The 12,863-nt window shown below is 50.4% G+C and overlaps 1 protein-coding gene across 6 annotated transcripts in view; it reads left to right on the top strand.

The window, feature by feature from the left end:
• LOC134470267 (sodium/glucose cotransporter 4-like) overlaps nt 1-12,863 on the top strand; it is a 57,757-nt gene that overhangs the window by 39,540 nt on the left and 5,354 nt on the right. For all 6 annotated transcript variants that reach the window (XM_063235198.1, XM_063235195.1, XM_063235199.1 and 3 more), the window contains 11 exons: nt 211-315; nt 586-750; nt 1,169-1,274; nt 2,106-2,186; nt 2,485-2,690; nt 2,902-3,037; nt 3,506-3,613; nt 5,875-6,025; nt 7,646-7,814; nt 9,287-9,502; nt 11,821-11,998. In XM_063235198.1, the coding sequence (XP_063091268.1) occupies nt 211-315; nt 586-750; nt 1,169-1,274; nt 2,106-2,186; nt 2,485-2,690; nt 2,902-3,037; nt 3,506-3,613; nt 5,875-6,025; nt 7,646-7,814; nt 9,287-9,502; nt 11,821-11,998 (1,621 nt within the window). The remainder of the gene's footprint in view (nt 1-210; nt 316-585; nt 751-1,168; nt 1,275-2,105; nt 2,187-2,484; nt 2,691-2,901; nt 3,038-3,505; nt 3,614-5,874; nt 6,026-7,645; nt 7,815-9,286; nt 9,503-11,820; nt 11,999-12,863) is intronic.

Here is a 12,863-nt window from a genome sequence, read left to right as displayed (position 1 = left end):
AACATCAGTTCTTTCCTGTATAAATTTGGAAGGCCAGTGCTCCTCCTTCTGGCCATTTGTGGACATTAAATGCATTAGGGCATATAAAGTGCTCAGTGCAGTGTCAAATAAATGTCAATTCCATGCCGTCTCCCATGCTAGTAGTCCTGACCCCAGATCAATTCAGATTAACCTTGACCTCTGACCTTTGATCCTACTTGTGCCTTGCAGATTGGAGCATCTCTGATGTCCAGCAATGTGGGCAGTGGCTTGTTCATTGGCCTGGCTGGCACAGGGGCTGCTGGGGGCCTCGCTGTGGGTGGCTTTGAGTGGAACGTAAGGAAACTCTCTTGGCTGCTCGAGGACAATGGGGGTCAGAGCTCACCCCCTCCCCAACCTTAGTGTTGAGATAATCCTTAGAGGAATTTGGGAGGCTGCCTGGTGAATGGGAACTCATCACACAGATGAGGAAAGCAAGAGCTGGAGGAGGTGGATGGGTCCCTCCCTTTCCTATTGAAGGATCTCCCCCAGTACTCATTAGCTCTGGGTAGGAGGCTTCTCTCCGACGTTGTCTGAAATCTCATTACCTTCTTCTTATTTTCTCAGGCAACCTTCCTGCTTGTGGCCCTTGGTTGGATCTTTGTCCCTGTGTACATTGCAGCTGGTGTGGTCACTATGCCACAGTACCTCAAGAAGCGATTTGGGGGTGAAAGGATCCAGGTGTATATGTCTGTCCTGTCTCTCATCCTCTACATCTTCACCAAGATATCGGTGGGTATCACTCCAAGGGGTCTGCTTGTCTCTGTGTATTGCCACGGTCTTGAGGCTGACAGGCAGCTCACACTCACAGTTTGGATGGATGGGTGAGTGGGAAGATGGAAGGGAGGGAGGAAAGGATGATAAAGGAAAGGTGGAAGGGAGGAAGAGGGGTAGATGGATGGCTGGGGAGAGAAGGAAGGATAAAAGAAGAGGAGGCTACATCCACTCACTTTCATTGTGTGCCCCCTTTGGCACTGGGACAATCAGAGAAGAACGATAAATGTTTTAAGTGCATGACAGCTCTTCTTAAAAAGACAAAGATAACAATCTGGAGTTCATGCTCATTTATCTTTATATTAGTTGGTTCTTCATCAGCAACTATTCACTCAGTGTTAGTTAAAAGAGCTTAATGGGTCCCGTCTGCTTGCAGACTGACATCTTCTCTGGAGCCCTCTTCATCCAGATGGCTTTGGGCTGGAACCTCTACCTCTCCACAGGGATCCTGCTGGTGGTGACAGCTATCTACACCATCACAGGTAGGGTCGAACCGGAGCATCAGAAAAAGCTAGAGAGGGAAGCTTCTGACTGGTAGACAGAGAGAAAGATTGAAAGATGGACAACCTGAGTGGGACAGAGAAGATCTGTCCTGAGAGAGAGATAGAGAAGAGAAAGAGAGTCAACTGGGGCCAAGGCAATGATACAGGACAATCAAAAAACCAGGGAACAAACTGTGGGACACAGTGGGACAGGAAAAGGGAGAGGAAAGGGGCAGAAATGGGGAATCCATACCAGACTGAGACCAGGAGAGATGTGAAGAGGCACTAGAAAAGACCACCTGCCCCACGGAGAGATTAGGAAGCTGTTGTCTGGGCCAGAGTTATGGTGAGCTGCCCCAGCAAATGCAGACAGGCCCACACTGTTTCCTCCAAAAGGTGTCACACAGGACGGGCACCTTGGGTCACCAGCATGGGACAAACAGACTTACTTAGGACTATGTTAGCCTTGAAAGCTGGGGGCATTTGGATAGACACCAGTTGGGAGGAGAAAGAACCAAGCATCCCTGGTTGAGCTAACAGCATAAGCAAAGGACAGGATTTGGGTCACTGATGACAGAAACCAAAAGCCATGGCATGATGGCTGTGGCAAGATATTGCCAGAGACAGGAAGAGCCACATGAACACACTGAAGTGTGGCCAGGCTCTGTCCTTCTGAGTGGGGTGCTTGGAAGTGCTAGATATAGAGAAATGCAGGTGACCAGAGCCACTGCTAAGAAGCCACTGTGTCTTCCCTGGCCTGCTCAGTGTAACCAGACACAGAGCAGGACCGATGTTGGTGCTGACTGATGTGCCCTCTCTTTGGATCACTAGGGGGCCTCACGGCCGTGATCTACACAGATGCTCTGCAGACAGTGATCATGGTAGGGGGAGCCCTAGTCCTCATGTTTCTAGGTAAGGAAGAGACCTAAATTCACTCACCATCAGCTTTAAATTCTTCCTCTGATTTATTTTTGGCACCTCAATGGCTTACCTGGAACTTTCCTGATCATAGAGTCACGCCCTGTCTCCAAGTCAGGGCTCCCAAAAGGCAGAATTCTCCCTACTTCAAACCAAAAGTCTTGAGCCTGAGCCCCATCTCCCTTCCTATCCCCAATCTTCAAGTGGGCTCCAACCTAGAGCCCCACGTGGGGCTGGGCACACAGGCTGGGTGGGTCCCAGGGATGTTCTCTCACTGCATCTCTTCCCACAGGCTTTCAGAAGGTAGGCTGGTACCCAGGCCTGCAGCAGCTCTACAGCCAGGCCCTTCCTAATGTCACAGTCCCCAACACCACTTGTCACCTCCCACGGCCAGATGCCTTCCACATGCTTCGTGACCCCGTGAGCGGGGACATTCCCTGGCCAGGGCTCATTTTTGGGCTCACAGTACTGGCTACCTGGTGTTGGTGCACAGATCAGGTACGATGACCAACAGACGTGGCCTGGCCCACCAGGAAGTGGGGTGGCTTCCTGCAGACAAAGAAGGCATTTGGATGCATAAAAAGTGAGCTTAATTTTGAGACTGGAGTAGGGGGACAGTCAGAGACCAAGGTCAGGGCTCACCCGTGGCTGAGCTGAGCTCCTTCCCTGGACCCGGATCAACATCACTCCATTGCTTCTGCCCTTCCAGGTCATTGTGCAGAGGTCTCTGTCTGCCAAGAATCTGTCCCATGCCAAGGGAGGCTCAGTGCTGGGGGGCTACCTGAAAATCCTCCCCATGTTCTTCATCGTCATGCCTGGCATGATCAGCAGGGCCCTGTACCCAGGTGAGAGTGAGCCTTCTCCCTGGGCCTGGGGAGTCAGGACTTGGGAGGGGTTTCCAGAGAAGGTGTTCCTGCGCAAGGTGGACCAGGGAAGCAAGCTTTTTCTATGAAGATCTCATTCCAAGCATTTAGAACTTAAAAGCCATTAAATAAGTATTTCAACAGAGTAAATTCAATGTTATTTCAAAATCCTCCTTCCTCTTAAAAAAAAGCAAGGCATTCTTGACCCCTTCCAAGAATATTTACTTTTATCAATGTATGTCATAAAACTCAAAGGAATCTATCCCATGTTGCAGAGCAGTATGCATCACAGACAAGAAATTCACCAAAGAGCCAAACTACTTGCCCGTTGACCTTTTAGACAAGGTCAGCATTTCCGGTGAAAATTTTCCTATAGTGCCAGAAAGCAAATATTGGGCCATCCTGAGAGGGGCAGGATCACAGCTCCAACTACTGCGCTGTCTTCTGCAGATGAGGTGGGCTGTGTGGATCCTGATGTCTGCCAAAGAGTGTGTGGGGCCCGCGTGGGATGTTCCAACATCGCCTATCCCAAGCTGGTCATGGCTCTCATGCCCATAGGTGAGTCCCATCTTGCACACTCCACTGTCTACTCCCACCTGGACCCCTTTGATGAGGAATTGTGCTACGGATGGAAGGGAAGAGGGAAGAGTTTCTGTACCCTGCATGTTACACACACACACACACACACACACACACACACAATCACACTTTCCCAAGCCTTTGTAAGGTGTCTGTTTGTGCCTGGTGTTGAAGATGTGAAGGGAGGAGGCAGGTCCAAGCCCTCAGACTTCACGCAGTGTCTAAGGTACCTGTGCTCAGTAAGGTACCTTACAGTGAAAGGTAACTTGGAAGTAAGGGCACAGCACAGGAAAAAAGCAGAACAGAGACCCAAAGAGCATTTCACACAGAGCCAGAGGGCATAGAACATGTTCTAAGCAGGAGGCATTGTGAGTGCCAACACCCAGGAGTGACAGCCGAATGAGAGGAGCCCAGTGTGAGCGCAGTGGCAAGGAGCAATGAAGATGACCTTCCTGAGAGGGTGCCACGGCCCAGCCTTGTTCTGCAATGGATTCTTCTCTCTGGGGACAGTAGAGGGCACTGAGGGTGGAGGCCAGAGCAAGACGGTGGATTTGTGCTTCAGAAGAACCACTCTGATGGAGGACTCAGCAAAGGTACAGGCTCTGGCAGGACAGGGGTGCATCAGGGAGATGTCTGCAGGTGGCCAGGGGCGTGGCACTGGTGGTTTCACCAAGGGATTGACCTTAGAGATGGAGAGAAGGTATTTAAAGATGTGTGTGAAGCTGTTAGCAGGATTGGGTTTACTGTATTTCAGGGGGCAGACGAGTCAAAGCAGGCTCCCGGGCCTCCACCTTAGAAGGCAGGTTTACAACACTATTAAGATTGAGGAGATGAAAGGCAACAGATGAGTGGGCCCATTCCCTCCTTATGGTAAAATGAGAAGTAAATCAAAGACACAGTGGAGATGGTGGGAGGCCAAGCTAGACAGACCAGTCTCAGAAGTGAGACCGAAGAAGGATGGGGAGAGGGGAGAGCCAAGGAAGGGGCCTAGGGTCCAGGGTTCTGCTGGGGGAGCCGGGAGGCATTAGTAACCGAGAGGGAGGCAGAAGGCCATAGGAAGGTGAGCACTTGTGTCTAGAACCTGAGTCCAAGATAGCTGTGAGGCTTCCAGCGTGACACTCAGGATGTGGTTAGATACATGGACTTTGGGGTAAAGAGGCTGAAGCGGGACCGGGGCAGGAAGGCATCTGTCCAGGTGAAAAGCAGGCCCAGAACATGCATGAAATGCATCCAAAGATCATCCACCTAGCGGGTTATTTGCACAGCCAAGAAACAGCCCCAAGCTTCTGCTTCCTTGTAGGACTTTAGCGGGACATTGCAAAGCGGTGGAACAAAACCCTGAAAAATGAGAAAGAGACACAAGGACCAGGGATATAACTCAGTGGCACCACGCTTGTCTAGCAAGCACAAGGTCTTGAGTTTGATTCCCAGTATGAGAGAGATAGATTGGGGTGGGGGTGGGGCGGAGAAAGAGAATACAAAAGAAGAAAAATTTTTAAAAGGCACTAGCCACAGCCTCCCTCCTCAGCTCCAAGACTCCGCTGATGGTCACTTGCTGTGAAGACAGACTTCGTTTTCAAAACTGCAGGAACCCTCACAGATCACTCAGTATCCTACACTCATGGTGCAGATGAGGACACTGAGGCCTGGCAGGGCTGTGAGCTGTCCAAGGCCACAAGGCAAGGGAGAGGCAAAACACGGCCAGAAACTGGCCAGGAGCTTTACAGGCTCCTGATTCCTTGTCTGTACTCGAAAGGAACCGTTTCCCCACCAGCCCAGCCCAAAGTCCTGGCTCTGCAGCAGCAGCCCCGCCCAGGCGGAGCTGGTCTTTAAGACCTGCTGTCTCTCATATCTTGTGTTGCTTACTTTGCTCTCATTGCGGGGACAAAATACCTGACACCCAAAATTGGGGAAGGAAAAGTTTATGTAGCTCACAGCTGATGGATATTAAGAGTCTGTAACCAGCTGGCTCCAAGGCAGGGTGGCAAGGCACAGGGGCAGCACTTCAGGGTGGCACTAGACAGCAAAGCAGCAAGAGAAGACAGGAGGAAGACAAAGACTGTGTTCCTTCCTCATGTTCTACGCAGGGCACCCCACCCAGGGCAGGTGTAGCACTGTGAGTCACAGAATTTCCTTGTCCTCCTCTTGCACACGATGAGGATGTTTACAAAATAAAGACCCTTCTAAGCTTCTCAAGTTGGCACAACGTATCAACCATAACACACGTCATCTCTTGCCAGGTCTGCGGGGCCTGATGATCGCGGTGATCATGGCGGCCCTCATGAGCTCCCTCACCTCCATCTTCAACAGCAGCAGCACCCTGTTCGCCATCGACGTGTGGCAGCGTTTCCGCAGGAGGGCCACAGAGCAGGAGCTGATGGTGGTGGGCAGGTGTGTGCGCCAGGCCTTGCATCTCCCGGGGGCGGGGCTCCCCTCTGCCCGCCCTGGGTTGCCCAGGAGAGGGGCTGGGGTTGGGCCGGAAGCAGCACCCAGGGCACTGCATGACCTCAGCCGCGCTTTGCCTCCAGAACACTCCTCCCCTGCAGAATAACAGGGAGAAGGCACTCTTGCCCGGCTTTGCACTCTCCCTTGCACTGCATCAGTGGGGTGATTGAGAGATGACAGAGCACTTGAGAAGTGAGAGGTGAAGAGTGTGAGGAGGAGGAAAGGAACTCACCCTGGGGCCTTTTGGGTCAACTCTTCCGGCCACCCCAGGATAATGGCGGTGTTTAATCCAATCCCTCAGGCTCACTCCAGATACACACCTCGGGCCACATCCTTGTGCTAGGAACCAGGAGAACCGGGGGAGGTTCATATCCTGATGAGCAGGACAGAAATGGGCATGTTACACAGCATTAGCACGGCACCTGCCTCAAGGGAGATGGTCACAGCGAAGTTGTCTCCAGATGATGCAGAGCCTTGAATGTTGCATGACAGAACTTGAACTGTACCTTGTAGGTATTAGTTACTCTTTTAAAATCATAACTGAGCAGTTAATTTGTCTTGTTCTCCATAGGCTGGGAATTTAGAGTCTGTGTAGAGCTAAGAAGAGATCCTTTGTAGGATCTCTGCTTCATAGTTTAAAGCTCCCTACTCAGGCCTCTAACCCAAGGCTATGCACTCTTGTTTTGACGGGTAGGAACTGAGCTCAGTCAGTTTGCTCTTGGAGTCTCCCTGCCTCTGCATTTGCCATTCCTATCATCTGGTGCCTTCTGCTGCCTGTTGATCTCTGCAGCCCAGCCCTAGCCACGAGCAGAAAGCCCCTGAGATCTTAGAGTAGGACAAGAGGAAGTTGAGACACGTGGGTAATTGCTGCTTTCTTGGAGCCTGAGAGAGGAAAAATAGGGGAAAAGAAGTGAGGACAAGTGTGCAGAGATTTTGGAAATGGTTTACAGGCACGTATTATCAGCAATCAATGGGATTCGGGCGCCATCTCCTGGCAATATGTATTATTGCATCCAGCACGTCCGAGAAAAAAAATGTTTCAAAACAAATTGTGCATCTCCAAATTCACACCTCCAGCGCCCTTTGGTGATTTAAGGCCGAGTAAGGATCAGTTTAAGTGGATCGAGCGAGAAGGTAGGAAAGGTCTGAGCTGAAGGAGCCTGGGGAAGGGAGAAGTCCCAGGACTGGGACCATAAAGGGACTGTGTCCTTCAACAGCCTGGAGGTCAGAGGAGGAAATACATCCCCAAGCAAGGCTGAAGGCCTTTTCCTAGGTCGAGTGCAGTGAAGCTGTGGGTTAGGGTGGACGGCATGATCGCCAAGAGTCCGGTACGCACATAACAAGTCTAAGTCTGTAGAATTCTGACTGTCTCACATTCAGAAATTCTGATTTCTGGAGTGTTGACAGTCGGAACTTCTGCGCCTGCACCATAGTATTTGGGATTATGACTTTCTTGCTTGTGACCCAGAGGCCTCTCTTGTCCCTTCTGGTTCCCACGCATCACCTTCAGGACACCCTGTGCCGTGTGCCACGCCACAACCCCCCGGCACCTGTGCTCTCCTGCAGGGTGTTTGTGGTGTTCCTGGTGGTCGTCAGCATCCTCTGGATCCCCATCATCCAGAGCTCCAGCAGTGGGCAGCTCTTCGACTACATCCAGTCTGTCACTAGCTACCTGGCACCGCCCGTCACTGCCCTCTTCCTGCTGGCCATCTTCTGCAGGAGAGTCACAGAGCCTGTGAGTGAAGCCTTTCCATCTCTTGCCCCCAGCTAGGGTTCTGGAGTCCTGCTCTGTCCCTCACCTGGTCTCCATCTGTGGGAGCAAATCCACAGCCCGCTCTAGGATTCCATCCTCCTGACCCTAGCATCAGGCCTGGATTCATTCACTCACACAGAAAACACTAAGCAATGGGATTATGGCCACTCCAGGGGTATAGTGGTTTACAACATTCACATAGGTCTGTCATGGCTGGGCCCTCAGAATCGAGAGATGATTTAGTAACCAATAATGATAAAGCAAAACGGCTACTGGGAGATTGAAATGCACAAATTCTAACTTACGAGTTTCCTGGAGTGAGGTCAGGGAAGGCTTCCTGGAGGAAATGGCATCTGAGCTGAGACCCGCAGGGCTAATGGCAGGAGGAGAGTGCTCCACACAAGAGGAGCATTCATGTGAAAGTGCAGGACAGACCAGAGGCCTCTGACTCTGTAGTGGTCTATATATAAATCAAATAATAGAGTGAGAATGTTGTTCGACACCCACACCAAACACAACAACAACAACAACCAAAAAACAGAACGAGGATGCTGATGACCAAGTGTGAACTCTCACAGGGGTTGGCCCCACAGGCACCATTCACACAACTGCCCTGAAACTGACAGAAGCCTTGGAGGAAGCTAGAAGACCAGAGACTTTCTTAGTTCTCAGGATGGACTAGGGAAGACAGCCCCAATCTGCTGGCTGTACCTTGGGACATCAAAGTAGTCTCTGGACTGATGTGAAAATTCGCAAGACCGATGTCAAGGTCATTGCAGAGGGGATCTTAGAGATTCCCCCTGGACAGCCTGGGTAGGTGATGTGTCATGTTTGCAGAATCTAATCTGAGTATGTGAGCTGTCTCCTGTTTGCAGGGCCCAGTTTCTCCTGCATGGTTCTGCTCATTTTAGACTGTTGAAGTCAGAATTAATAGCTCATTTTCAAAATACAGGTCATCTATACCTATTAGGGAAGGGTAGTGTAGAGACAATGCAACTATAATAAATGTGAAGTGCCAGAGATTTTCTTTGTTATGATAAATCCAAATTCTGACTTAACAAACAGCTTTGAAGGGGATCCAGGTACTCTTATCACAAAAACAGTCCATTCTATTTGAATATGGTACATCTATCACGTAGTACTGATGAACTTCTTTTTGCTTGCACGCAAGAAATTTCCGACCTAGTAAGGCCAAGCCATTGGCTCAGAGCCATTTAGAAAGGAGCCAGATTCACGTTCTAGGCCACCTCTGAAGCTGATAGCCTTTTTAACGCCCTGCTTTGTTGGTGTTTTCAGTTAAGACAAAGCCTCAATATTGCCAGGAAACTCACCAAGAAGGACTTGGCCAACACTGTAATCAGTCAGTGGAGGGAGCTTTGGGGAGAGCAGGTTTTAGCTTCCTGGTGTCCCCTCCCTCCAATCTCACCCCTACCCATGTCACCCTCTCTCCGTAGGGAGCCTTTTGGGGCCTCATGTTTGGCCTGGGAGTGGGCCTTCTGCGCATGATCCTCGAGTTCTCTTACCCAGCCCCAGCTTGTGGTGAGGTGGACCGGAGGCCAGCCGTGCTGAAGGACTTCCACTATCTGTACTTTGCCCTGCTTCTCTGTGGGCTCACTGCAATCGTCACTGTCATCATCAGCCTCTGTACGACACCCATCCCTGAGGAAAAGGCAAGTAGTGCTCTCATGATGAGCACCCATCCACCCTACGCGCTCAGGGTCTGCAAATCCACCACTGGCCTTTACCCTCATGAACAATGGTGTCTCCTGCTGCCACATAGACATCCTTGGGAGCTGGGGCTCTTTGGAATGTGAATTTCCAAGTGAAAAGACATTCAATTTAAAAATTACTCAGAGGTACACACTGTGTACCAGGCACTGTGATAGGCTTACAAAGACAGATGGTTCCTGTCAGCAATTGTCCTGGGGCAGGGAGGAACAGACTTCAGCACCCAACATTAATATGCACAGGGAAGGTGCAGGGGTCCCAGGCTCAAGGGGAGGGGCCAAACTCAGGAGAGAGGTGGTCTTCACCTGGGGCCCATGAAAGGGAAAAGTAGAGGTTTATTTAATGGTCAAGAACCAAGTACACAGAGGAAAAACAGAGTGTGCTGGATCAAGAGTTCTATCTTGCCTGCCTTGAGCTGACAGATGTACCCATCTTAGAATGTTGAAACCCAGTCTTAGGAAGTTCCTTCCCCCAACCCAGAGTCTGAGTTAGTTTCCTAGGGCTTCCATAAGTGAGGACCATAAACTGTGGCTTAAGCATCTCTCAACTCTGGAGGCTGAAAACCTGAGCCCAAAGCGTCAGGAGGCCCAGTGTGTCCAGGAGTCCCTCTTGGGGGCTTGTCCCTTTTGTGTCTTCACGTGATCTTTGCTGTGTCTGCCTGAGACCTAAACTCTTTTTTAAGGACACCAGTGATGACGGATTAGCGTCCATCCATATCCCCCCATTTATCTTAATTATGTTTATACGGTTTCTATCTCTGACTGCGGTTGTGTCCTGGGGTACTAGGGACTAAGACTTCAGTACGTGAATTTCCAAACCTTGAGGTTTGCACGCCTGCAGGCACTGCCTTCAAACGTGATCTCCTGCTGCTGAGACCTCAAGGTCTCCACGTCTGCCTTGTCATGCTTCACACTGAGGTTTCTCCTTGATCCTGTCCTCTGGTGACTGCCACCTCTTTCTTCTCCCATCAACTGTAACCTCGGTGAAGTGCGGCCTCCATTCCCACCACTTGTCTACTTTGCAACCCACCGTGCTCTGGTGTTGTCCCCAGAAGGCCACTGAAATTGTCCTCATTGAGGTCACTTACAACTTTGGGTTGGTAAAAAATCAGTGGTCATGTCTCTTCCTCTGCCTTCCCCACTGCCTGTTGTACCGGAAGACCTCGCTTCTAGTCACTTCTAAGATGCATTTTCCTCCTGTTTGCCTTTTCCTACACTTCTGATCACTCTTCTGACTTCGAAGGCTTTTTTTTCTGCCCCCTTAAACATCATTTTTTCTTAGGAGCCCGTATCTGCATATAACCCTTCTGGCTCTCAATGCCCTGGGGCTGCCAATTCAACAACTTTCTGTATAAAGCAACACTCAGTTCTCTATCTCCAGCCCAAATCCCTCTCCCAAGATTCAAACTCCACATCCATCTGTCTCTTAGTGACATGAAGTCAAGGTCTGTGTGATGCTACTGACTCACAGTGTGAGAAGAAAGTAGGGTTTATGGAGAGATGTGCACAAGTAAAGAAGCTGCCCAGGCTCTCACAGAGAGGCATGCCTGGCCCTGGCCCCTCTGGACACAATTGCAAGTTGGAAGTTGGGACGGGGCGGAGATGATTGTTACAAAGGCCTAGCCAGGGGAAGAGCCCACTCCTGGCCTCTGGGGAAGAGAGATGTTTCAGGGCCCAGGTGCTCACGGCTGACTCCAGTGCCACTCACATCAGCTGGAGAATTTGTGTGCTTTGTCTGCAGGGCAAACATAAAGAGAGGAAAGGGCAACCTGAGGGACACAGATTTGTTTCTCTTCACTGGATGTCTCCACTTGAAGCTGATGCACCCGCTCATCGTCACCTTGTAGTTATGTGTGTAGATGTTCCCTTTCTCTTCTCTCAGCCTTTTTGATAAGCACCAGAATCTTCTTCTATGCTGAGCCTTCTGTCCCTGGGAGGGACCCTGCTATCCTCTGGTCATCCATGGCTGAACTCAAGAGCAGCCTGAGAGGCCTGCCCCCCCTCAACCCCCAGCTCATTCAATCAATCACCTTGTCCTGCAGATTTTACCTCCCTAGTATCCCTTAAGACTGCTCCTCCCACCCATTTCCTCATGCAATCTTTCTCACTTTACCTGAATATGACTCCTGGCCTCTGACCCCAGCCTGATTCTTCGTATACTTTGCTGTGGCTCTGAAGCCGCCCATGCATCGGGCCTTCCTCCACAGCAGGACTTTCTCCAAATGCACTGGTTCCAAATGGTATTTTCTCTCTCTCTCTAGCTCACTCGCTTGACCTGGTGGACACGAAACTGCCCCACCTCTGAGCTGGAGAAGGAGGCCTGCGAGAGCCAGAGCGAGAGGGAGAGTGTGCCAGGGAGGTCTGAGAGACTGGGCCAGGAGAGCCTCTCAGGAAGAGTCGCCCCAGGGAACTGCAGCCAGGGCCCAGAGCAGCCCGGAGGTAGGCTGAGGGGTTTCTGGGGAGAGTGTGCCACAGAGGAGCAGTAGGGGTGGTCACCATGTCCTGGGTGTCCCACAGTCCCTCTCAGGGCTCATTGGAGATGGATGTCTCTGAGACAGCCCCCCAAATATTTTTCCACATGACTATTGAAATGTTTGCAAATTAAGACAGCTGAGTATGGCAGACGGGAGCCAAAATATTGCCCTCACTACCAATAACATGTCAGTGGGAAGGTTCATTTCATATCAACTAATATTAGACAGAGGTGCCCATCTAGTCACCCACAGATCTGACAAGAGCACAGCCAGCCTCCCGTGAGGATGGGTGGGGCTGAGACAAGCCGTGTGCCTGTGGAGTTCCCTTCACACAGAAGAAAATGTCAACATGATACAGAAACACCCTCGTCCCCACCCCTACTGACTTGTTTCTTTCTCATTGGGCTTAACATTCCTGCCTGTCATCTCAAGGAGCATAGCTGTCCCCATGGGAAGAGCACAGCCAAGTGTGCCCTCCTGAAGTTGCCCAGTGCAACCCCCACTTCTCTGTGTGTCTCCTTGAAATGCTGATGGCCGTATAAACAGTCTCCCAAAGATTCTGAAGTGCGTTAAGATAGCACATTAACTAAATTACTATACTGTTGGATGTCTTTTGGACACTACTCAGTTGCAATCTTCCTGTAGGGAGATTAAATAACAATATTAAGGCATTCTAAAGATAGAAGAGCATAACAGAGATTTTTCAATTATAGTGTTCCCAAGGAAAATTTTTAAATCCAAAAAGTAACATACAGTTTACAGGTTTAAGTCCAAAATCAATTTATCTTGGCCTTATAAATTAGAAATTCAAGGAAATTTAAATTCTACAT

The sequence above is a fragment of the Cavia porcellus genome, unplaced genomic scaffold, assembly GCF_034190915.1.
Source record: "Cavia porcellus strain 051 isolate PalLab524CR breed Dunkin Hartley unplaced genomic scaffold, mCavPor4.1 scaffold_25, whole genome shotgun sequence".
NCBI lineage: Eukaryota > Metazoa > Chordata > Mammalia > Rodentia > Caviidae > Cavia > Cavia porcellus.
Note: the sequence above shows the minus strand (reverse complement) of the source record. Positions and strands in the feature narration are given on the sequence as shown.